Source organism: Syngnathoides biaculeatus, chromosome 10, assembly GCF_019802595.1.
Source record: "Syngnathoides biaculeatus isolate LvHL_M chromosome 10, ASM1980259v1, whole genome shotgun sequence".
In the NCBI taxonomy this organism is placed as follows: Eukaryota; Metazoa; Chordata; class Actinopteri; order Syngnathiformes; family Syngnathidae; genus Syngnathoides; species Syngnathoides biaculeatus.
The window spans coordinates 26,539,188-26,566,576 of NC_084649.1; the positions used below are offsets into that span (position 1 = coordinate 26,539,188).

Below are 27,389 nucleotides of genomic sequence, written 5' to 3' on the forward strand. Positions count from 1 at the left end.
CTGCATCTATTTACTGTATGTCGAGATGACGAGTACAGCAGACCACACAGACAATATCTCTGATGAGATATCTCGTGAGGCTCCTCCCGCATATACGACTTCAGGAAAATAGATGTTGCGTCCTACTTTGTTATTTATCCGTTTCATTTCAAAATCCCGGAGACCGCGGCTCGGCCGACATCGGTGCTGACCGCACACGTAGGGATCTGCGATCGTGATCGTTTACAATTGTCGGCCGGGATTATTTTCCAGTCATATCGAAGAAACGAGCACCTCCACCTCTTCTTTCTGGAAAATCGGGAAAATAATGAAATTTGTCCCGATTGTCGGTAAATGTACGTAGCCCGCTTTAAATCTTTCATTCCTGCTCTCCTTTTAGCCAGACATGTTCGGAATCGTTTGGCCACGCTCAAGGTCACCACGACACGTTCTTCCTCAACCACCCAAAACGGGCATCCCATATCTTGTCTTTTTTATTGTTGTTATTCTTTCCATTCCTCATCCCAGTGTGACATTACTCTTCTTTTTATTCGCACCTCCCCGGTTTCGACCATTCCTCAGCACGGAATGCAATTAACGCGTGCGGGTCACCTTCAATCAAAATGAAAAATGCGGCTGTCATATTTTTTTTGTTAATCAAACCTCTCCTGTAAAATCATTAGCGGGATACTTCGGAAGAACACCATTAAAAGCACGACAAGAAGGGCAATTCCCGCGGTAATGATGATTTATTCAGCGACTAGTTATTATGGGGGCTCTGACGTAAGGGTTCCCAGGGGGCCTGGCGAAACGTGAAAACGATGGCTCATTGAGTTTGAAACGCTGAAACTAGAAAAATAGATACACAAAATAAAAAAAAAAAAAAATCCCAACGCCTCCCTTCACTTCAACATGATCTTTGGCAGATGAGGACAAAACCAGTTGGAATGGTGTAATTAGGGCTGTCACATAATTCGATTCATCATTTAAAGTGCATTCATTGACACGATAGTTGTACAGGTACTCTTCGTTTATAATACCACATTTATTTTTTGCCCTAATTGTGAGGATTATACTCAGAGCTAGTTAATCTTTCTACATCAAGGTAATGAAAGAGTATATTCTCTGGATTTATATGATGAGGCTTCTTTTAGTTGTGCACATACAAGTGTCTGACTACATCGTATCTATAATATACTGTGGAATTTGCCTGTCCGTTGTATTATGTCCTTTTTTTTTTTTGGTAGCAAAGCAGACGGCGTAAAATGACAGGATGCGTCGTCGTACAGGGAAGCGGGGAATACATATTGAGGTCATCGGTCTGTATGACATCTTTCGGATATTTCGTAGCGTATGATCATCTCGCGGAGCCACAGTAACCCTCAGAAAAGTTGATCGCGAAGGTTGTGTTCACACTTGTTTGGGCCGGTCAAAAACAAAATCGGTGCGCTTCGTTTTGGTCAAGTGTAACAAGGCTAACGTCGGAACCGAACGAGCAGACTGAGATCTTTGGAGCAGGTGCTCTCCGTTGGCTTATAGGGTTCAGTTACCATCGACCACAGGCACAGACCGGCCTTAGAGGACACGAGCATTTCGCAAGCAATTTGAAGCCCTTCCAAGGTCAAAATCAATTCAGAGATTCGGACGTAAAAACATGTCTGAAAACATGCACAAAGACAGAACTATGTAGTACTTGAGATAGCATTGAATTCATTTCTCAAATTTTTGGGGGCATAGCTAAAACGACACCGAGTGACGCAAATGGGCATCTGGTATGAGTCTATTGGTCCGTATCAGTGGTTATGGCCGCATTTTCAAGTGACTGTGTCGAGGTGACAATGCCCGAGTCTGCTAGCTCACAAGCTAGCTAGTGGCTAGCGCCTCTCATGGCGGCGCGGAAAGCCCTGCGACGACTCGGCGGGGTATATTCCGGCCAACTGAAGGCTTTAAGCAGATAAACGGTACTGTATTGTCGCAGCTCCAGCACGTAGTGATGTGTAGGCATAAAAAAGATGCGAGACGAAGTCGCATCCATTCTTGATTCCGGTGTGATTTCAAACATCGCTTGAGAGCGAAGACAACGCCTGGATTCGTCATGATTTTTCAACCTCGGTTGACTGTAAATACTTTCACATTATGTTAACGGGTCCAATTTGGCAGGATTGTTAACAACACTCTTCTTTTGTGGTGTGTCTCATCCAGAAGCCGTATTTACTTTCATGTTACAAGGACATGTGACGGGATTTTGTCAAAATACGCCGAGGATCAAGAATGATTGCTTCCCTTCACCCCGTTTCTCGAGTTTCAGCCTCTTTCAGAGTATGGCCTTTGTTTGCAGGATATTGAAGGGGTCGAGAATAAAGAAAAAAAAAGTGGGAACCCACAAAAGACGAAGAAAGCAAGTGTCAGTTGTATTTTCATTCATGGGGGCAACACTTCATTACCCAGCTAACAAATTGGCCCCGTCAATGAATGTAGAGGATCTGCGCATGTGGTGCATGCAGCAAACTCACTTGGAAGGGCAGGCAGGCAAACCATGTGACCAGGTTCCTCTCGACAAAATTAGAATATTGTAGATGTTTTTTTTTTTTTTTTTTTTTGTCATTCGTTCAATTCAAAAATAGAAACTGTATAAATTATGAAACATGGGAATGTAATTTTCAGAAGCCAATTCCTAGTTCATTTCATTTTGAACGTTTGTTATGTAATTTCTTGAACTTGTAAATTTGTTTTTTTTTTTGTTTTTTTTGCTCTAAGATATAATGATCAAATAAAATCATGAATAATTTACAGGTGTCACTTTTTATGTGAACTACTGAATTATAGTTTTCCATCATATATGTACATAAACAATGAAAACGTAAACTTCCCACGTTTCCCTGTGAAATGACCCCAAAATATTTCTGAAGCTTTTTTTGACATCTTTGCCGGTCTGGACGATTTGAGTTTGGTGAAAATTGGTCCAACGCTAGAAAAATCCATTGCCGTTTTTTTTTTTTTTCCCTAAACTTTGGTCAGGACAAGAGTACCGAGCTACAGGTGTGAACACAGCCTCGTCCGTCTGTTTGCTGTTGGCTACGCAAACCGCTACGCCAGCTATGCTTGAAAAAAAAAAAAAAAAACGTGAAATCATTTGGAGTGGAGCTGAGCCGCCCGCTCATGTTATCTGGTACTCAGGATTGACATTTCATACAATAGCGAACTTAGATATCGAGAACGGTACCGAGCTGAGCTCCTTCCGTAAAAGAATCCTCGACGTTCACCGGGAAGGAAGGAAGCAGCGCAAATCTGCGGCCCGCCTCTGTCGGCCCGTCACGTGAGAAAGATCCGGATCAGACGAGCCCTTGATAAAAGTACATCCTCGTCACTCTTCGCTCTCCTCCTCGTCGCCCTTGGAGCCTTTACTCCAGCGCTGGAAGCAGTGGACGGTGGAAGCCAGAAAGAAGCTGGTCATGATGGCTACCACAGACACGGAGATGCCCGAGAAAATGATGATGAGCAGGTCCGTTAGAGTCAGGCTGGCCTGGCACTCGCGGAAGCTGTCCTTGGAGAGCTGGGTCAGGGACACGCGCCGCCCGTCCATCGGGAGCGAGCACTCCATGCCTTCCACTCCTGGGCCCAGAGAGAGAAAATCAGTTGAGACAGAATTGCCAGACACGCTCAAGCAGCCTCGCCAGTGACTGACTGACTGACGCCATGTTACCCATTGTGGACCGACGCTTTCACGCCGCTTCGGCGGATTACGTAACGCGCAAGGGCAAGCGCACGGGACTGAAGCTTATTCTTGCGCAATAAGTGCAAAAGAGATTTTCATTATTCTCGCGAAAAACTCGCTTTGTTGTTTCCAAAAATGTAAACGTCATTACCTGCAAGTGCATTGGTTTAAATGTTAGCAAACTGTCACATCACGAGGAAAAGAAAAGTGTGTTTTTATTACCGTTTAAAGCGTGCGGGCCAGAGGTGAGAGTCACACGTTTCAATCACAAATAGGTCTTAAGTCTTAATGTTTGAAGGCTGTCCCGAGTTACCGAGGCAAAATCAACTTAGTCCCATCCAGTCCCCGAGAAATTTCAAGCACGTTGATTCAAGTCTTCACGTGGATTCAGCAAGTCCTAAAGTCTTAGTCAACAACGTACATTTCCACTTTCAATTCGTTTAAATTACTTAACTAGGTTATGTTGTTAGCGTTCACATTCACAATCGCATAATCATCTCAAAAAAGTCTTTGTATTGTCTGTTATTTCATAGTCTTTCAATTAAATACATGCACTGACATGAAGCTTAGCTAGTTAGCTTTCAAGCAAGCTGTTTCATCAGATAGTTGGCAAAACTGTGAACTCAACGTAGTTTGTTAAAAACTGTCGTCGTTGTCTTATTTTTGTGGAAACTTTGCATGTTTGCTAATCTCCTTGCCCAGATTGAATTGAAAAATTCAGTCCTTGCTGCCGTTTTTTTTCAAGGCTTGCACACAAGTCACGCACAAAAACATTTCTGCCAAAAATAAAAAAAACTTTGAGCCTTGCTAGCCGAAAGTACGAAAGTTGTTAACTTAAGTCCAACTCGGGGCATGCGATTTGAGCTCCACACCTCTGGTATGGTGCACGCAAGATGATCAATATGGAAGTAAATCAGTGCCACCAGGATTTGAATTTGAAATGTCAAGTCAACACATTTTCAACAGTTGCTACAATTCGCTGTCTGAAATTCGCCGTCCGTGCCACCAGGCAGGGTTACTTCAGGTCAGAGCCGAACACCCAGCCAATCCAGTTACGCTTTCTTCGTCACGTGACGTCACATACGAAGTCATCATCTTGTTTATTTCAATGTATTTGTTTTTTATACAAAGTATTTTAATGTCAATTCTGACTTTAACGGTGGATTCCGAATTTCCAGTTAAGTCGCTACTGTAGGAACGGATCTCAGCCGTAGGCCGAGGACTCACTGGATTGAACAGGTTCAACACAATTGTCAGCTCTGATCATGTTCCGAACAGATCGGGGTGGAAAAAAAAAACCCAAAATCAAGCCTAACGCACCCAACACCAAATGATAAGAAGTGAAGAAAATCTGATGATCATTCACTTGCTGACTATGAAAACGCTCAAATTTGGCCTGGTTGCAGGTAGGTGTACCCACAAGAAAGGGTTCAAGTCCAGACAATGGCACGGGAAGGATCTCAGAAAGGACAAATCAAATATTGATACGACACAATAGCGATTTCTTTTAAACCCGTAGAGCAAATTCTGCAGGGAAATGCATGGGGGAGCTGATTTAATAAACGTCAAATGTTTCGCTGGCAGAGTTTTAGGTCTCGCCGGGTGAGCACAGCGAGTCCACCTACGGCAGGTTCACTCCCGGAACAATTAAGGTAAATGTAGAGTCCACGGTACATCTACTGAACTCATATCATTCTGCTCGTAAAAAAATTCATAGCTGGAGAATCAGAATACTTGCAAAGCAGAGCCACCGTAAAAGATGATTTTGAAACGCTCTCCATCTATCCTGAGCATAAATGACAAATGAAGTCAACATGCACATCAGGATGAACACGATGTCAGAGACCCTCATAAAAACGTACGGTACGGCAATCTGGAGATACATCATTTACATTCATAAGGTAATAACTCACAATGGAAAAAAGTCACATTTATGGAGAGAATTAAAAATGTGACAGGAGTTACTCTAAAGTTATCATGAAATATTAACGTGTTAACCTCGACTTAATTCACCCCAAGATGGGAGGGCAGTAAGTCCGTTGCTCAACTTCACTCCGCTATCTATTGTATGACATTTTAAATTGCAAATGACACATAAAGGGCCTCGCGAAAGCAAAAAAAAATATTGTGATGTCAAATAGCTGAGAAAATGCAGAAGGTGTTTCCCATAATTTCGAGTAAAAGACATTTTTGGGCGAACAATTTCGTAACCATTGATGGTGCGTAACATACATGTGTAAAAGAGAAAACAAATCAAATGTTTTAATCCATCCATCTTCTTAGCCGCTTATCCTCACGAGGGTCGCGGGGAGTGCTGGACCCTATCCTAGCTGTCAACGGGCCGGAGGCGGGGTACACCTTGAACTGGTTGCCAGCCAATCGCGGCCATTTTATTCACGGAGAATGGAACCTCGGGGCTTGTGAAACGGGTCAGTGTGGTGGATCATGTTACCAATTTATACAAATCCTAATTCCATTGATGTTTGGAGGTTGGGCGGTGGAGGAATGTGTATTTTCACCCAATGGAGTCTGACATAAAAGTGTCAAGTACGTCGGTTCCCCCATGACACGCGTAATGCCTTGCTGAGTGACATTGTTCCGAACATTTGTCCAGTGTAAAAACAACAACAACAAGAGCTTCCTCAGTCCGGTTCAGGATCAGAAGCTGACGAATCAGCGCTGAATTGACGAGAGTCCAATGCCAACGATTGCGACAACAAAGAGCTCACCGGTCAATGACACAATTTATTCCAAGACCCGCCAAACGAAGTCAGACCAAATGACGGCCTGCCCGGCCTTACAAGTCATAATCTTGCTCCGCTGATTGATGACAAAAACCATATTGTGACTTGTCGTGAGTTTGGACTTCTAACTCTTGCATAACAAACAATATGTCGTGCCACTTTCCAAGCGGCAGGTCCTTTGGCACTACAACTCGGGAGATCTCTTAGTGGAGATTATCGTGAGCAAAACATTCTCAGGCCTCCCGTGAACTGATGAATTGAGCAATCGGTTCTCTTTTGATAGCCGGGATTAAATGAAAAGGCAAACGCACCAACAGACACACACACACAGAACTGAATTTGAATAGCGCCTGTGCCTCCCATGAAAATGGCGACACTGTAGCAGAATTACTCGACGCTTTGGGGTCAGACAGCAGTCCTCACACTTGGCTAATTTCACTACAGGAAGTCCACATTATGACACAATGAGACCCGGAGCTGACTCGCAAGGTGAAAACAATTCCGGCCACTTGCTGTCACCGCGAGTAACAAGTCGGCTGTGTGACATTAGCGGACAAAAGGAAGGACGTGCACTTACAAAAAGAAGAGTTCATAGAATAGCGGTGATGCCGAAAAACGTGGAGATTAAAAAAGGAAAGTCCCCCCGTAAAAAAGAAAAAAATCATCCACAAAAGGAAAGTATTTTTAGCTTTAACAGAGATATTCCCTCATGAGGATAAGGGGTACAGTAGATAGATAGATAGATAGAGAGAGAGAGAGAGAGAGGAGAGAGAGAGAGAGAGAGAGAGAGAGAGAGAGAGAGAGAGAGAGAGAGAGAGATAGATAGATAGATAGATAGATAGATAGATAGATAGATAGATAGATAGATAGATAGGATAGATAGATAGATAGATAGATAGATAGATAGATAGATAGATAGATAGATAGATAGATAGATAGATAGATAGATATTCTTAAATGTTTAGCAAACAAAGAAAAAGACAAGTAGTATGAAGCTTTATGATTTTTTTTTTTTAAATCCAGCAAGGATTTTTCAACTAAATGCCAAGTACTTGAAGTGTATCTCTTGAACTACTTTTTCGTGTTTCATTCCAAATCATGGTACCCAAGTTGTGAGGCAGAAACACATGAACAGTAAATACTGTATCGGGTTTAGACGGGCCAAATGCATCCCCCAAACTAAAACCCTATGGTGGATGGATTTTGTCCACTAATGAGGAGACTGAAGGGGAAAATCCTTTAAATACAATCCAAGGAAGGGAAAAGTGGCAAAGCATCACAAAGAATGCAAAAGTTAGGTAATGATGACGTTCCAAGAAATTTCCAAGAAATGGTTTTAGGATTCTTTCACTCATGTACTTTGCTTTTTCTGGTCCAACTCCATTTCCTGGTTGGGTTCACGTGCGTACCCGGTTTCAGACACTTGTGCAGTCTGCGAGGGGAGTATTTTTCTATGCCTCGTGTGCATGTCAAGGGATGAAGGGACATTATAACGGTCAGCTTTAAACGATATACTAGCATCGAAGCTAACGGGATGATGCCGCATCAATCCTTCACGTTCCGAGCAAGGACAGTTGATGGATTACATGTTGGATTACAGTCCGCCACAGGAACGGATGATCCACCGCCGTCTCTTGGACAGACTGAGTGCCATCTCCAACCATTTTTCCCCTCCCCCCCCCTTTGCCGATTTTAGCGCCGACGACAGACAAACAACCGACGTTGTCTTTCATTTGCGTGAGATCGCGTTGTCCGTGATGCGGAGAAGGGAGTGCATGCTGTAATGACCGAATCGCCCTCTGAAATGTACCACGCCGATTAAATATCAAGCAGATGCAATGAATAATCATTCAGGGGGCCATCGCGGAGCCATCAAGTCGTAAAGAAAAGCAATGAAAAATTCAGAGGACGCGGCGAGGGAAGGGGCCGAGGAGGGGAGGCGAGCGAAATGCGGAATGACGAGCGTTCATGTGACAGCGTGGGTCGGGGGCGCATCACTCAGGAGGGGATTCCTTCCGCATGGAGAACCAATCACATCACGTTTCATCAGCGCTTCTTGTGGCCTTTTGACAACAGCTTGTTGTGGCGCAGTGTAGCATTTTGTAATCAGGCCGGGGAAACAGAAAGCTCCCACCTTGTGTTAAAAACAAGTCTTTTTTTTTTTTATCTGCCCGTACCACACGAGGTGTAAAGATAGCCGGCGATGCGGTGGGCGGCTCGTGGCTAACTTTTTTTCTTGTTATTTTTTTTTTTACAGCTTTTGCGGGGCAACTTGATAGGCTCCAAAGGAAAATCGAGTCTCCGACTTCGCCATCACATGAGCCGCTACTTTGCGGCGAAGCTGCCCTGCCGTGCCCCGAGGGCAGCTCCAGCTCCAATTACCCCGGCCAATGCACCCAGAGAACTGTGTCACCCTGAATTATACATAGCCTTTGTTCATCCTTAACCCAACGGCGGACAAGATAGCACTGGATCATGTTCGCACTCATCCCTTAATTAAACATTTCAACTACCTGATTAGAAAATAAACAAAACGCGCATGAAAAGCAACAGGAAGTATGAGCACCCGACACGTATTTAAATCGTTTCCTTCGCTCTTTAGACGCTGGGTCTCGATCTGTTGCAATTTTAGTCTTTAGATGGGGGTGAAAAAAAAACAGAACGACCAGGTAGATTTAAATCCTTCAACCATAGCCACGAGTCCAACGAGCTGGGTTAGTTTGGTTCAGTACTGCTAACTTATCCTCTATTGTGGTTAGCGTTTCGACACCAAAAGCTAAATGAGCTCTCCAAGGAGCACGATAGCTCAACAGGACATGGCAAAAAAATGCAAGTTAATTTTTTTAAAAATGTATTTACAGTGGGTTGAAAAACAATACACATCTGCATGGTGTTAAAGCAATGCAGCGCTTGAGCGTCATTCCGTCGGCCACAATATTCAGAGAGGCATGTACAGTAAATGATGGAAAATGAAAAAAAACCCAAAAAAAACCTAATCAACATTAAAACCACAAAATACACATCGGCAGGGTGTTACGCCCGTGTAGCAAGTTCAAGCGCGTCCATCCAAGTAAAAAGAGAAGTAAATCACCTCAGTCATACGATAAACTCAAAAGTTATGGGAAATGTTAAAGTAGGTAGGTCGGCAGCCCAGAATACGTGTGCCGTTCTGGAAGCAAATGCGTTTCCCCCTGACATCCCGAAACCTACATTTTGTTTTCACATCTGCCATCTGACTGCCCAGCAGTCATCAGAGTCGTGCAAACAGGCAAGTGTCCCGATCGGTGAACTCCGCATCACGGGGGAAATCAAGACGTGAAAAATGAAATGGGATTTGGGTTTTGCAGCGTGGGGGCTCTCTGCCTGCTACGTTACGCGGGTCGTCGGGGGAACCATGAAGATCTGAGGATGCGCGTGCGCTTGTCCGGATATGCTAAGTCTTAAATCTTGCTCGCGCTTTGCATTTCAACCTTCGGCTGATAGGTTAGAGAGCAACACATGCGCCCGCATGTGCCTGACTTAGCAACATTTGCAGCCACCCACCGAGGAAAGGCTTCAACCTTTAGCCAGTTAGCATCATCTGAAGATCATTAGCTAGTTCCCAACAGATTCGCATATCCCTATTGTTGCGTTTCTCTCTCCATTTTCCACCTGTGCCATCTAGCAAAGCACGCGTAGCATAGTACAGGTTGTCTAGGCCTTAGAATAGTGTCACACGGCACACGGAGGCACGCTCAGTTGCCGGCGTGCTCACTCTTTTTCTTTAGCTTGTTTTCCGTTTATATTTCCAAGAACGATGACGTTGCTCCATTGGTGCAGGTTAGTAACAGACTGCAGCACGTTTCGACTTGTACATTTTCGTGTTTCGTCGTAAATGGGGACCCATTGTATGCGTTTCAACCTTTATGTGCTAGATCAGCCCGTTAGCATCATTTGCAGCTCCTTCTAACTAATCACCTCTGACACACGACTGATATAGAATTTGAATTGGGACTTGTTCACAATGGACCTTTCCGACCTGTTAATCACTTGTAAAATAATAACCAATCAGACTGCCGCATTGTCTTAACTCCTGGCTTGACACGCCCCTCTCGCCGTATTGTCCCACAAGCAATGCCGGTTGTCAGTAGCGGGCGCTCGGAAAAGTTAATGTTACGAAGAAAATGGTCCTCAGATGCGCTTAGGGAACAAGCAATATCCTGCTAGGTCACAAGAGGCCTGCTTGATTCATTTTCCAAAAGCCTAAAACACAGTTGGCCAAGTATCTGCGATGGATTAAGGCTCGCGGAAGACTGCACGTACAATTAAATGTGGAAAATATCAACACACGCAGGGAGAAGTATTTTCTCTGAGTTTGAATGAATTATCATCAGTGCTTTATACATTGCAGGAGAACAACGTTTACTTTGTTAGCGTATCACTGACCTGCCGAGCGACGTGTGTAATGTTCTATGCCGAAGAATCGGGTTAGTGATATGTACGATATGTGCCACGTCGTGCTAGAGAAATGTCTATTTACCCACTTGGATCACATCGGACTTTTAAGACAGAGCACTGGGTTTGATTATGAGCCAAGCACAAATGAATAACCCCCACTCACCTCTAAAAACGACAATGATATTACTGGTGATCTTTCCAAGTAAAAAGTACTCGCCCTGCTTTACATGCGCAGTACGATTCCACGATTTGATCCTGTTGGATTTCAATATGAAGTTTGTGACGCGTCAAACTTTTTGCATCGATCGCTAACATTTCGCTGTGACTCTGACGTCGGGACGCGTCAAACTTTTTGCATCGATCGCTAACATTTCGCTGTGACTCTGACGTCGGGACGCGTCAAACTTTTTGCATCGATCGCTAACATTTCGCTGTGACTCTGACGTCGGGACGCGTCAAACTTTTTGCATCGATCGCTAACATTTCGCTGTGACTCTGACGTCGGGACGCGTCAAACTTTTTGCATCGATCGCTAACATTTCGCTGTGACTCTGACGTCGGGACGCGTCAAACTTTTTGCATCGATCGCTAACATTTCGCTGTGACTCTGACGTCGGGACGCGTCAAACTTTTTGCATCGATCGCTAACATTTCGCTGTGACTCTGACGTCGGACGCGTCAAACTTTTTGCATCGATCGCTAACATTTCGCTGTGACTCTGACGTCGGGACGCGTCAAACTTTTTGCATCGATCGCTAACATTTCGCTGTGACTCTGACGTCGGGACGCGTCAAACTTTTTGCATCGATCGCTAACATTTCGCTGTGACTCTGACGTCGGGACGCGTCAAACTTTTTGCATCGATCGCTAACATTTCGCTGTGACTCTGACGTCGGGACGCGTCAAACTTTTTGCATCGATCGCTAACATTTCGCTGTGACTCTGACGTCGGGACGCGTCAAACTTTTTGCATCGATCGCTAACATTTCGCTGTGACTCTGACGTCGGGACGCGTCAAACTTTTTGCATCGATCGCTAACATTTCGCTGTGACTCTGACGTCGGGACGCGTCAAACTTTTTGCATCGATCGCTAACATTTCGCTGTAACTCTGACGTCGGGACGCGTCAAACTTTTTGCATCGATCGCTAACATTTCGCTGTAACTCTGACGTCGGGACGCGTCAAACTTTTTGCATCGATCGCTAACATTTCGCTGTGACTCTGACGTCGGGACGCGTCAAACTTTTTGCATCGATCGCTAACATTTCGCTGTGACTCTGACGTCGGGACGCGTCAAACTTTTTGCATCGATCGCTAACATTTCGCTGTGACTCTGACGTCGGGACGCGTCAAACTTTTTGCATCGATCGCTAACATTTCGCTGTGACTCTGACGTCGGGACGCGTCAAACTTTTTGCATCGATCGCTAACATTTCGCTGTGACTGACGTCGGGACGCGTCAAACTTTTTGCATCGATCGCTAACATTTCGCTGTGACTCTGACGTCGGGACGCGTCAAACTTTTTGCATCGATCGCTAACATTTCGCTGTGACTCTGACGTCGGGACGCGTCAAACTTTTTGCATCGATCGCTAACATTTCGCTGTGACTCTGACGTCGGGACGCGTCAAACTTTTTGCATCGATCGCTAACATTTCGCTGTGACTCTGACGTCGGGACGCGTCAAACTTTTTGCATCGATCGCTAACATTTCGCTGTGACTCTGACGTCGGGACGCGTCAAACTTTTTGCATCGATCGCTAACATTTCGCTGTGACTCTGACGTCGGGACGCGTCAAACTTTTTGCATCGATCGCTAACATTTCGCTGTGACTCTGACGTCGGGACGCGTCAAACTTTTTGCATCGATCGCTAACATTTCGCTGTGACTCTGACGTCGGGACGCGTCAAACTTTTTGCATCGATCGCTAACATTTCGCTGTGACTCTGACGTCGGGACGCGTCAAACTTTTGCATCGATCGCTAACATTTCGCTGTGACTCTGACGTCGGGACGCGTCAAACTTTTTGCATCGATCGCTAACATTTCGCTGTGACTCTGACGTCGGGACGCGTCAAACTTTTGCATCGATCGCTAACATTTCGCTGTGACTCTGACGTCGGGACGCGTCAAACTTTTTGCATCGATCGCTAACATTTCGCTGTGACTCTGACGTCGGGACGCGTCAACTTTTTGCATCGATCGCTAACATTTCGCTGTGACTGACGTCGGGACGCGTCAAATTTTTGCATCGATCGCTAACATTTCGCTGTGACTCTGACGTCGGGACGCGTCAAACTTTTTGCATCGATCGCTAACATTTCGCTGTGACTCTGACGTCGGGACGCGTCAAACTTTTTGCATCGATCGCTAACATTTCGCTGTGACTCTGACGTCGGGACGCGTCAAACTTTTTGCATCGATCGCTAACATTTCGCTGTGACTCTGACGTCGGGACGCGTCAAACTTTTTGCATCGATCGCTAACATTTCGCTGTGACTCTGACGTCGGGACGCGTCAAACTTTTTGCATCGATCGCTAACATTTCGCTGTGACTCTGACGTCGGGACGCGTCAAACTTTTTGCATCGATCGCTAACATTTCGCTGCGACTCTGACGTCGGGACGCGTCAAACTTTTTGCATCGATCGCTAACATTTCGCTGCGACTCTGACGTCGGGACGCGTCAAACTTTTTGCATCGATCGCTAACATTTCGCTGCGACTCTGACGTCGGGACGCGTCAAACTTTTTGCATCGATCGCTAACATTTCGCTGCGACTCTGACGTCGGGACGCGTCAAACTTTTTGCATCGATCGCTAACATTTCGCTGCGACTCTGACGTCGGGACGCGTCAAACTTTTTGCATCGATCGCTAACATTTCGCTGTGACTCTGACGTCGGGACGCGTCAAACTTTTTGCATCGATCGCTAACATTTCGCTGTGACTCTGACGTCGGGACGCGTCAAACTTTTTGCATCGATCGCTAACATTTCGCTGTGACTCTGACGTCGGGACGCGTCAAACTTTTGCATCGATCGCTAACATTTCGCTGTGACTCTGACGTCGGGACGCGTCAAACTTTTTGCATCGATCGCTAACATTTCGCTGTGACTCTGACGTCGGGACGCGTCAAACTTTTTGCATCGATCGCTAACATTTCGCTGTAACTCTGACGTCGGGACGCGTCAAACTTTTTGCATCGATCGCTAACATTTCGCTGTGACTCTGACGTCGGGACGCGTCAAACTTTTTGCATCGATCGCTAACATTTCGCTGTGACTCTGACGTCGGGACGCGTCAAACTTTTTGCATCGATCGCTAACATTTCGCTGTGACTCTGACGTCGGGACGCGTCAACTTTTTGCATCGATCGCTAACATTTCGCTGTGACTCTGACGTCGGGACGCGTCAAACTTTTTGCAATCGATCGCTAACATTTCGCTGTGACTCTGACGTCGGGACGCGTCAAACTTTTTGCATCGATCGCTAACATTTCGCTGTGACTCTGACGTCGGGACGCGTCAAACTTTTTGCATCGATCGCTAACATTTCGCTGTGACTCTGACGTCGGGACGCGTCAAACTTTTTGCATCGATCGCTAACATTTCGCTGTGACTCTGACGTCGGGACGCGTCAAACTTTTTGCATCGATCGCTAACATTTCGCTGTGACTCTGACGTCGGGACGCGTCAAACTTTTTGCATCGATCGCTAACATTTCGCTGTGACTCTGACGTCGGGACGCGTCAAACTTTTTGCATCGATCGCTAACATTTCGCTGTGACTCTGACGTCGGGACGCGTCAAACTTTTTGCATCGATCGCTAACATTTCGCTGTGACTCTGACGTCGGGACGCGTCAAACTTTTTGCATCGATCGCTAACATTTCGCTGTGACTCTGACGTCGGGACGCGTCAAACTTTTTGCATCGATCGCTAACATTTCGCTGTGACTCTGACGTCGGGACGCGTCAACTTTTTGCATCGATCGCTAACATTTCGCTGTAACTCTGACGTCGGGACGCGTCAAACTTTTTTGGCATCGATCGCTAACATTTCGCTGTGACTCTGACGTCGGGACGCGTCAAACTTTTTGCATCGATCGCTAACATTTCGCTGTGACTCTGACGTCGGGACGCGTCAACTTTTTGCATCGATCGCTAACATTTCGCTGTGACTCTGACGTCGGGACGCGTCAAACTTTTTGCATCGATCGCTAACATTTCGCTGTGACTGACGTCGGGACGCGTCAAACTTTTTGCATCGATCGCTAACATTTCGCTGTAACTCTGACGTCGGGACGCGTCAAACTTTTTGCATCGATCGCTAACATTTCGCTGTAACTCTGACGTCGACGCGTCAAACTTTTTGCATCGATCGCTAACATTTCGCTGTGACTCTGACGTCGGGACGCGTCAAACTTTTTGCATCGATCGCTAACATTTCGCTGTGACTCTGACGTCGGGACGCGTCAAACTTTTTGCATCGATCGCTAACATTTCGCTGTGACTCTGACGTCGGGACGCGTCAAACTTTTTGCATCGATCGCTAACATTTCGCGCTGTAACTCTGACGTCGGGACGCGTCAAACTTTTTGCATCGATCGCTAACATTTCGCTGTGACTCTGACGTCGGGACGCGTCAAACTTTTTGCATCGATCGCTAACATTTCGCTGTGACTGACGTCGGGACGCGTCAAACTTTTTGCATCGATCGCTAACATTTCGCTGTAACTCTGACGTCGGGACGCGTCAAACTTTTTGCATCGATCGCTAACATTTCGCTGTAACTCTGACGTCGGGACGCGTCAAACTTTTTGCATCGATCGCTAACATTTCGCTGTGACTCTGACGTCGGGACGCGTCAAACTTTTTGCATCGATCGCTAACATTTCGCTGTGACTCTGACGTCGGGACGCGTCAAACTTTTTGCATCGATCGCTAACATTTCGCTGTGACTCTGACGTCGGGACGCGTCAAACTTTTTGCATCGATCGCTAACATTTCGCTGTGACTCTGACGTCGGGACGCGTCAAACTTTTTGCATCGATCGCTAACATTTCGCTGTGACTCTGACGTCGGGACGCGTCAAACTTTTTGCATCGATCGCTAACATTTCGCTGCGACTCTGACGTCGGGACGCGTCAAACTTTTTGCATCGATCGCTAACATTTCGCTGCGACTCTGACGTCGGGACGCGTCAAACTTTTTGCATCGATCGCTAACATTTCGCTGCGACTCTGACGTCGGGACGCGTCAAACTTTTTGCATCGATCGCTAACATTTCGCTGCGACTCTGACGTCGGGACGCGTCAAACTTTTTGCATCGATCGCTAACATTTCGCTGTGACTCTGACATCGGGACGCGTCAAACTTTTTGCATCGATCGCTAACATTTCGCTGTGACTCTGACGTCGGGACGCGTCAAACTTTTTGCATCGATCGCTAACATTTCGCTGTGACTGACGTCGGGACGCGTCAAACTTTTTGCATCGATCGCTAACATTTCGCTGTAACTCTGACGTCGGGACGCGTCAAACTTTTTGCATCGATCGCTAACATTTCGCTGTAACTCTGACGTCGGGACGCGTCAAACTTTTTGCATCGATCGCTAACATTTCGCTGTGACTCTGACGTCGGGACGCGTCAAACTTTTTGCATCGATCGCTAACATTTCGCTGTGACTCTGACGTCGGGACGCGTCAAACTTTTTGCATCGATCGCTAACATTTCGCTGTGACTCTGACGTCGGGACGCGTCAAACTTTTTGCATCGATCGCTAACATTTCGCTGTGACTCTGACGTCGGGACGCGTCAAACTTTTTGCATCGATCGCTAACATTTCGCTGTGACTCTGACGTCGGGACGCGTCAAACTTTTTGCATCGATCGCTAACATTTCGCTGTGACTCTGACGTCGGGACGCGTCAAACTTTTTGCATCGATCGCTAACATTTCGCTGTGACTCTGACGTCGGGACGCGTCAAACTTTTTGCATCGATCGCTAACATTTCGCTGTGACTCTGACGTCGGGACGCGTCAAACTTTTTGCATCGATCGCTACATTTCGCTGTGACTCTGACGTCGGGACGCGTCAAACTTTTTGCATCGATCGCTAACATTTCGCTGTGACTCTGACGTCGGGACGCGTCAAACTTTTTGCATCGATCGCTAACATTTCGCTGTGACTCTGACGTCGGGACGCGTCAAACTTTTTGCATCGATCGCTAACATTTCGCTGTGACTCTGACGTCGGGACGCGTCAAACTTTTTGCATCGATCGCTAACATTTCGCTGTGACTCTGACGTCGGGACGCGTCAAACTTTTTGCATCGATCGCTAACATTTCGCTGTGACTCTGACGTCGGGACGCGTCAAACTTTTTGCATCGATCGCTAACATTTCGCTGTGACTCTGACGTCGGACGCGTCAAACTTTTTGCATCGATCGCTAACATTTCGCTGCGACTCTGACGTCGGGACGCGTCAAACTTTTTGCATCGATCGCTAACATTTCGCTGCGACTCTGACGTCGGGACGCGTCAAACTTTTTGCATCGATCGCTAACATTTCGCTGCGACTCTGACGTCGGGACGCGTCAAACTTTTTGCATCGATCGCTAACATTTCGCTGCGACTCTGACGTCGGGACGCGTCAAACTTTTTGCATCGATCGCTAACATTTCGCTGCGACTCTGACGTCGGGACGCGTCAAACTTTTTGCATCGATCGCTAACATTTCGCTGACGACTGACGTCGGGACGCGTCAAACTTTTTGCATCGATCGCTAACATTTCGCTGCGACTCTGACGTCGGGACGCGTCAAACTTTTTGCATCGATCGCTAACATTTCGCTGTGACTCTGACGTCGGGACGCGTCAAACTTTTTGCATCGATCGCTAACATTTCGCTGTGACTGACGTCGGGACGCGTCAAACTTTTTGCATCGATCGCTAACATTTCGCTGTAACTCTGACGTCGGGACGCGTCAAACTTTTTGCATCGATCGCTAACATTTCGCTGTAACTCTGACGTCGGGACGCGTCAAACTTTTTGCATCGATCGCTAACATTTCGCTGTAACTCTGACGTCGGGACGCGTCAAACTTTTTGCATCGATCGCTAACATTTCGCTGTGACTCTGACGTCGGGACGCGTCAAACTTTTTGCATCGATCGCTAACATTTCGCTGTGACTCTGACGTCGGGACGCGTCAAACTTTTTGCATCGATCGCTAACATTTCGCTGTGACTCTGACGTCGGGACGCGTCAAACTTTTTGCATCGATCGCTAACATTTCGCTGTGACTCTGACGTCGGGACGCGTCAAACTTTTTGCATCGATCGCTAACATTTCGCGCTGTGACTCTGACGTCGGGACGCGTCAAACTTTTTGCATCGATCGCTAACATTTCGCTGTGACTCTGACGTCGGGACGCGTCAAACTTTTTGCATCGATCGCTAACATTTCGCTGTGACTCTGACGTCGGGACGCGTCAAACTTTTTGCATCGATCGCTAACATTTCGCTGTGACTCTGACGTCGGGACGCGTCAAACTTTTTGCATCGATCGCTAACATTTCGCTGTGACTCTGACGTCGGGACGCGTCAAACTTTTTGCATCGATCGCTAACATTTCGCTGTGACTCTGACGTCGGGACGCGTCAAACTTTTTGCATCGATCGCTAACATTTCGCTGTAACTCTGACGTCGGGACGCGTCAAACTTTTTGCATCGATCGCTAACATTTCGCTGTAACTCTGACGTCGGGACGCGTCAAACTTTTTGCATCGATCGCTAACATTTCGCTGTAACTCTGACGTCGGGACGCGTCAAACTTTTTGCATCGATCGCTAACATTTCGCTGTAACTCTGACGTCGGGACGCGTCAAACTTTTTGCATCGATCGCTAACATTTCGCTGTGACTCTGACGTCGGGACGCGTCAAACTTTTTGCATCGATCGCTAACATTTCGCTGTGACTGACGTCGGGACGCGTCAAACTTTTTGCATCGATCGCTAACATTTCGCTGTAACTCTGACGTCGGGACGCGTCAAACTTTTTGCATCGATCGCTAACATTTCGCTGTGACTCTGACGTCGGGACGCGTCAAACTTTTTGCATCGATCGCTAACATTTCGCTGTGACTCTGACGTCGGGACGCGTCAAACTTTTTGCATCGATCGCTAACATTTCGCTGTGACTCTGACGTCGGGACGCGTCAAACTTTTTGCATCGATCGCTAACATTTCGCTGTGTAACTCTGACGTCGGGACGCGTCAAACTTTTTGCATCGATCGCTAACATTTCGCTGTGACTCTGACGTCGGGACGCGTCAAACTTTTTGCATCGATCGCTAACATTTCGCTGTGACTGACGTCGGGACGCGTCAAACTTTTTGCATCGATCGCTAACATTTCGCTGTAACTCTGACGTCGGGACGCGTCAAACTTTTTGCATCGATCGCTAACATTTCGCTGTGTAACTCTGACGTCGGGACGCGTCAAACTTTTTGCATCGATCGCTAACATTTCGCTGTGACTCTGACGTCGGGACGCGTCAAATTTTTGCATCGATCGCTAACATTTCGCTGTGACTCTGACGTCGGGACGCGTCAAACTTTTTGCATCGATCGCTAACATTTCGCTGTGACTCTGACGTCGGGACGCGTCAAACTTTTTGCATCGATCGCTAACATTTCGCTGTGACTCTGACGTCGGGACGCGTCAAACTTTTTGCATCGATCGCTAACATTTCGCTGTGACTCTGACGTCGGGACGCGTCAAACTTTTTGCATCGATCGCTAACATTTCGCTGTAACTCTGACGTCGGGACGCGTCAAACTTTTTGCATCGATCGCTAACATTTCGCTGTAACTCTGACGTCGGGACGCGTCAAACTTTTTGCATCGATCGCTAACATTTCGCTGTAACTCTGACGTCGGGACGCGTCAAACTTTTTGCATCGATCGCTAACATTTCGCTGTAACTCTGACGTCGGGACGCGTCAAACTTTTTGCATCGATCGCTAACATTTCGCTGTAACTCTGACGTCGGGACGCGTCAAACTTTTTGCATCGATCGCTAACATTTCGCTGTAACTCTGACGTCGGGACGCGTCAAACTTTTTGCATCGATCGCTAACATTTCGCTGTGACTCTGACGTCGGGACGCGTCAAACTTTTTGCATCGATCGCTAACATTTCGCTGTGACTGACGTCGGGACGCGTCAAACTTTTTGCATCGATCGCTAACATTTCGCTGTAACTCTGACGTCGGGACGCGTCAAACTTTTTGCATCGATCGCTAACATTTCGCTGTGACTCTGACGTCGGGACGCGTCAAACTTTTTGCATCGATCGCTAACATTTCGCTGTGTGACTCTGACGTCGGGACGCGTCAAACTTTTTGCATCGATCGCTAACATTTCGCTGTGACTCTGACGTCGGGACGCGTCAAACTTTTTGCATCGATCGCTAACATTTCGCTGTGACTCTGACGTCGGGACGCGTCAAACTTTTTGCATCGATCGCTAACATTTCGCTGTGACTCTGACGTCGGGACGCGTCAAACTTTTTGCATCGATCGCTAACATTTCGCTGTGACTGACGTCGGGACGCGTCAAACTTTTTGCATCGATCGCTAACATTTCGCTGTGTAACTCTGACGTCGGGACGCGTCAAACTTTTTGCATCGATCGCTAACATTTCGCTGTGACTCTGACGTCGGGACGCGTCAAACTTTTTGCATCGATCGCTAACATTTCGCTGTGACTCTGACGTCGGGACGCGTCAAACTTTTTGCATCGATCGCTAACATTTCGCTGACTCTGACGTCGGGACGCGTCAAACTTTTTGCATCGATCGCTAACATTTCGCTGTGACTCTGACGTCGGGACGCGTCAAACTTTTTGCATCGATCGCTAACATTTCGCTGTGACTCTGACGTCGGGTCCTGCTCCGTCCTAAATCTGAATTCCGTGTACACATCCTCGCGTGAAATAGTTGAGACCTCTCTGTAGAACTCTTTTGGACAAGCCTGCCGCATTTGTCAAAAAAACATACCGCAATATTATCTGGAATACGCGTTAGAGAATCGACTTCAAACCTGTTCTGTTCACCCGCCATTTTGGAAGCTTGTGGGTGATGGCTAAGGGGGCGGAGCTTAAGATCGCCAGTCGGAAAGGTCCATTGAAAGAACCTTCGTAGTGGATGATGCAGCATTCCCACAAACATGTACAACACAGTAAACCCGCACATCATCGCAGTTCAGTATTTATGAATTCAATTTTGCTTTCTGTGGAATGTTCGCCAGCTTCATGCCCCCCGCAAAAAAATGTTCCTTTTTTACATTTTTCACGAGGCTAGCTTTTCTTGCCTGGAATTCATTTTTTTTCTCAGGGTTGTTAAACGAGCTTGAAATGATATTTAAACGTTTGTGGTGTAGCAACAGCGAAGCAATTCTAAACATTTGGCCAAAGGGGAACAAGGCCCGGTTCGCTGTCCTCCAGGAATAGCGGAACTTGCGGAATATGACACGGAAGCACTTTATATCATCACATAATTGAGTTTCTTACTCTCCGACACTCGCCAGCGCCAGCGTACGGTACCGTGTAGAGAATTGCGGGATCGCAACACCTCAACCTCATTGGCTAATGAGCGTCCCATCTGTTCTGGCGCGCGCTTTGGAGAGCGGGCCGCGACGCTTTTTTCCCGTTGATCGAGAGCGATCAGTCATTTGATGAATTTCATCTTGTCCTCTTTTCCACTTTGTGAAATTAAAACTGGGAAAAAAATAAATACATTTGTGAGAATGCCAGTCTCGTGAAAGCGACCAATTGTTTCCACCCTGTCCCATATACTGCTGGCCCAATGAAACGGCTGGCTTTAGTTACCGTGACAACTGTGGGCGGAGCCTCAGCCCTGCAACTAAAGTGGCTTCTCCTGTATTTGCGAGAGATCGCCCAGAAAGACAATAAAAGCATTTTCACTGATGGAGGCAGCACTTCGGACACTACACTGTGTGTATGTGGCACGTGGACAGAATTTAATCAATCAGATAGAAAAATGTCAAACTATCCAGAAATCCCTCGTGTCTTCATGGTTGACTCTTCACAAATTTACCCCAATGTTTTTCTTTCTGTGGTACCAATCCCAAGATACTTATTGAAAAATGAACCGATTTGTGTATTTTTTAGGTTCCCTCCGAAACGCCCTAAAATGCCACGAGATACCCCCCCCCAACAAAAAAAAAAACAACAAAAAACTTGTAATAGGGAGTAGTACAGTAGATAGCGTCAAATAAAGAATGCTTCAGTGTGACATTTCAACTAAAAGAAAAACTTGGGAGAACTTCTTGAGTTTAGCCTGGGTTGTTAGTGGAAAGTGCTTTTTTTTTTTCTTTTACAAATCAAGTCATTTGTATTTAATTTAAGAGTACTGTAGCATGAGTTTGAAATGATATTAAACTGATTTAGATGTAGTTTCTGGTATAGTTACAGTTTAAACTCAATATAGGTCATAATCAACTTTTTTTTGGGGGGGGGGTGTGGGAGTCACTTCACTTCCTGGTGGATTTTTGCAATTGGCAACAGGTCTCAGTTCCTCTCCCCCACGAAAAGTAGAAGTTTTACTGCATTGGGCAACGCACACTATCGACGTACACACAAATATTTGACTTCATCACCAATTTAAAACACGAGAGGGGGGAAAAAAAAACATCTGGGCTTTCTACGTTGTGTGCTAAAGATGACCATGGCTCACGTAGTATAGTGGTCATCTCCCAACTCAAAAGTTGTGAGTTTAATCCCGAGACCCTGTGGCCATGCTAAAGTGCCCTTCAGCAAAATCCTGAAGCCCCCTACTTGCTCCTGCGCGACACAGTTCAAAGGCTCTTTACCAGTTAAGACCAGCACAGCGCCATCTCTCCACTTTGAAAGTCCCTGAAACCAAATGTCCACGTCGAGGAGGAGGAGGTGCAATTGTTCGCCCCAACTGTTTGGCAAGCAGATCAAGGAGGGAAACATAAATAAATAAACTCACTACATCCCACACTACGGGATAATCGCCCAGGATGGTCTTTCCACAGACATCTGACACCTGGTCTTGACTGACTTTGATCACATCGAGGGAGATCTGCTCGGATTCGGCCCGATTTCGGGACTGCGTGGACCCCCGCCGGCCCCCGCCCCCTCCTCACCTTGCGTTGTGCTAAAAAGTCTTCTTTCGTACACTCACACCCAAACAACCTTGGAACGGTGACAGAAAAAGAAGCGCGCCCACTCTCTCTCGGCAGCAGCTTCCACACCAAGATGCATCGGCATCCTATTTCATATTTTCCTCCTTAATTCTGAGATGAGGTCCAGTTTTGACAGCGGAAAACAGCGCAAGCCGCGACGCCTGCTCCGTTTGGTTTTACCTCGTCAGCTCCCACGTGGTTGCTTTCTCGCACTCCGACGCTAACTCGGTAGTAATCGTGCGGCTGAGTCTCAAAGGATCGGCTTTCTGCTTTGAGATGAATGGAAGCGGATATTAAAGAGCTCGCTTTTTTTTTTTTTTTTTTAATGATTGTTTTTTCGACGCCTCAACGAGAACAAATAGTGCGAATCCCCTATGGCTGCTCATGCAAGCAGCCACATTACAATATTTCTGACGCGTTATTGTGAATCTCGTGCTGTGTCTCACACGCACGCACACAGCTAAACGTCCACACACAGCAAATCTTGTGCCCTGTTATCTAACTCAAACTCACAAGGCCCAAAATGTCAGCCCGATTCTTGCTATTATGTAAAGCAGTAAATTGACGGACCGAATGACCAAGCGGCAAATGCGTTTTCCACGGGAGAGCCGAAGCCTACCCAAGCTAACTTTGAGCCGCAGGAGCGACGTGCATCCGAGCACTGGTGGCCAATCAATCGTAGGGTCCAATCATCAATCAATTTTATACATACACTGCTTGCCCCGATTTGAGGTTGTGAGTGAGGTCCAAACTATTCCAGCTGACCTTTGGTGAGTGAAGCGGGGTCCACACCGGACCCAGGGCACATATAGACAAACAGCAAAGTTGTCATTCGGGTTGCGGGTGAGCTCGGTAGCTCAAGGCTATCCCGGCTGACTTCAGGCAAGAAAAGCCGGAGACCGCCCCGGACCGGGTGCCAATCCATCCAATTTTTGTGCCGCTTTCCTTTACTGGGGTCACAGGTGAGCTGGATCCTATTCGAGCTGGCTTTTGGTGAGAGAAAGTAGGTACAGACACCCAGGAAGCCAGAGTACCTGAAGAAAAAACGTGACTCTCAGGGTTGTGAGACAGAAGTGCTCTCACGTGAACCGCTGTAACAATATCCCAACTTAATGCCTGGACTTTTTGGAGAGAAATTGGATGAGGATGGAGGATTAAAGCTGAAAGAAGCTCTGCGCTAAATGTCAAGTATTACATCAACTAAAAGCAGTACGTTGACCAACTGGGCTTCTCGATGACTATAAATCGAACTGAAAATACGAATATTTCCTCAGCGTAAAGTTCTCGTTTCTGTTTGCCTCTTTGCAGGTTCATCCTCCCGTAAGGTCTACTGTGTCATGTTACACGCTCACGTTGGAGGCTAAGCGGGCGGGGGAAGAAAGAGACCAAATTAGAACAAGATTCGGGAGGAGGGGGTTCCCCCTCCGCCAGGGAGGAACATAAATAGACATCGTATGTATGGACCGTCAGGATGGGAAACTTGGCCACATTTGCTTACCGTTGGGAAGCTTGTGACTGTTCTCCATGAGCCAAGCAAACAAGCTGGTAAAGTTGCAGTTGCACACCCAGGGGTTGCCCTCCAGCCTCACCACCCGCAGGGAGGGCAGCTGACTTAGCGCGCCCACCTTGAGGCTGGACAGCGCGTTGCGCTCCAGTTCCAGTTCCCGGAGAGACGTGAGGCCCAGGAAGGCATCCTCGCTCACCATGCTCAGGTAGGGGTTGTTGCCCAGTCGCAGTTTGATCAAGCTCCGGGACTCCCCGAACGTGCCCTTGGGGATTTCGGTCAAGTTGTTGCTGCCGAGGTCCAGGAAGACCAGCCTGGAGGACGTGCTGAGGGTCCCCGGTTCAATGTAGGAGAGCGTGTTGTTCCGCAAGTCCAAGTAGACCAGGTCGCTGTACAGAACAAGAAAGTCGGAGGGGATCCGGGGTATCCAATTGTCAGACAGCAGGAGCCGCCGGACGTCCAGGGGGATCTCGTCCGGGAGGTGGGTCAGCCCGCGTCCGCTGCAGTCCACCGTGTGGGGGTCCGGGCACAGGCAGGTGGCTGGGCAGTTCTCCCCCCGGGTCCAGAACACGGACGTCAGAACCATGAGGACAGGCTGAAGCCAGCAGACACATGGCGACATGGTCAAGGGGGTGGGGGGCGGGGGAGTTTAGGGGAAAAGAGGGTGAACAGGGTAGGGGGGTGGGGGGGTCAGAGGACAGCAGACTGGAAGGAGGGTCGGTTACGGGAGAGTGAAAGGGGGATCAACCACGGTGATGCAACATTCTGGAATGTGGACGGGTCCAGAGGACGACGGTGAAGGAGTGAGGAAGTCCAGGAGATCATTTAGGCGTCAGCAGGGGGGAAGAACACTCGAGAAGCCAGAGGTATGGACCAGGGACGACAGGGATGGATGGTTGAGGGGTCAGGGGGCGAGGGGAGGGTACTTGTCCTCGGTAGAACTGGCAGCGGTCACCAAGAAGGTCTGGGACGCGGAGGTGGGATTCAAGCATGGCAAGCCGCCGCCGCGTCCCCCCATCGGTCCATTAGCGAGCGGGAAAAGCCTTTGTGACCGCACAAAGAATCCCGCGGAACATTGCTCAAGCGTGGCGTAAGATCACCCCCCCCGCCCTCCGCCCCCGCCCCCACCCCCCACCTTTTATTATTAACGCCGTTGTGATGATTTCCTGGCGGAGCTCCCAGCGTGCACACCCTGGAAGAAAGAAAAAAAAAAAAAGAAAAAAAAAAAGACAACCCCAGCTGTCGTGTTTAAGTCCGATCAGGAGCGGGGAATTAGCATCCGGGCTGGGGGGGGGGGGTGGGGGTGGGGCCCCACGATGCGTGCAGATTACGCACGCAAACGCAAACGCGGGCGCGCAGCTCCGACGTCTGCCTCCGACTGTGGCACGACTCAAGCTTGCGCCCTCAAAACAATCCCATCCTCCCTTCGCGGAGGCGTGTCCCGGCCGCGCTGTCAACACGTGATGTCACTTCCTGTGGTGTGACGACATAATAACCGTCGTCGAAAACTGCCAAAGAGAGGAAGCAGGTGCCATTTTGTTGACCTCCAATGGAGATTTATGTCGGGACTGTGCCCTTTAAAAATTGTTTTCCAAAGTTACAGCTACAATAAGCGGTTTATTTTAAAGACAGAAAAGAATAAGCACGGTTAAACGTAATTTAATTTGTAAATAATAAATTGACTCATATTAATAGAACATTCATTCATGATCTTGGTCAATTTTTAACGAAAATAAATTGGATTCATATTTCCATCACAAGAGGACAAGATTCTGATCATTTTGGGTGAATTAAAAAAACTAAACGCTGCCGACTGGCACATCGGCGGCACTAAATTGCTAAGATTTTTTTAGCCGGTGCCAGTTAGTGTGGACATAGCTTTGTGTCAAAATCTGATCATTTCTGTTATTTATCATATCAAGGGCCTGTTTTTTTTTTTGCTGCTTATTTTAGTTTTTTTAATCAACCAATTCATTTTTGCAAAAACAAACTTACTAAAATGTAGGAGAAAATTCGCCTAAATGAGGCTCAAACACTAACAGTTATGCTAAACAGCCGTGCAATGCTAAATCGCCAGACCTCTTTTTTGTTTTTTTTTTAATACCAGAAATGTAGTACCTGCTGTCAAAACGGGGGCATCGCTGCTTCAAGCTTTGTGCTCGTCGTTTTCAGTGGTTTAAAACTGCACCGCAGGGAACGCCTGCATCTTCGGCAAGTTCGCCCGTTTGTTATTTTCACCTGTTTGAATCTTTTGTGCCGAGGCCAAAAAAAAAAAACCAACAGCGGACCTTGACGACCATCGTTTGGTATCTAGGGAGTTCCAGTAAGCGCTACGTTGTTGGGTTTGGTGGCCATTATCTAGCGCAAGGTAACCATGGTGAATGTAAACAATGGGTAGTCACAAAGTGACACTCCATGTCAACAACATGCAAGGAAGGGATGGGGAGATTTATTTAGAGACCGTTGGCGGACGCTTTTTTTTTTTTTTTCCTCCGCGTGTTCTTTTCATTTCAGGTAGTGAGAATGTTGGTTATCCAAATACAGGCTGGAGACGATCAACAGTTTCTTTGAAGTTTTCTACTTGCAAAATAATTCGGGGACTGATGAGTTACAGACAATGGCCGCAGGAACTCACAAGTGCAACCGGTAAAGAGAGAGCACACATCTTTTATCTTGTCTTGATGTCGGACCTTGGGCGGTATCTAACCTGTTGCACAACATCGGGTCCTTCTACTGAGACAAAGGCTTTCTGTCTAAACCGGTTCTAGCTAGCCATG

At 47.1% G+C, this 27,389-nt stretch overlaps 1 protein-coding gene across 1 annotated transcript; it reads right to left on the reverse strand.

Annotated features, from left to right (window-relative positions):
- Window positions 1-287: 287 nt before the first annotated feature.
- Window positions 288-25,728, reverse strand: lrrc38b (leucine rich repeat containing 38b). Its single transcript, XM_061833279.1, has 2 exons — window positions 24,607-25,728; window positions 288-3,591 (listed from the first exon to the last, which is right to left on the reverse strand). Exons 1-2 carry the CDS (start codon window positions 25,232-25,234, stop codon window positions 3,344-3,346), a joined length of 876 nt encoding a protein of 291 aa, XP_061689263.1. The 5' UTR covers window positions 25,235-25,728; the 3' UTR covers window positions 288-3,343.
- Window positions 25,729-27,389: the final 1,661 nt, after the last annotated feature.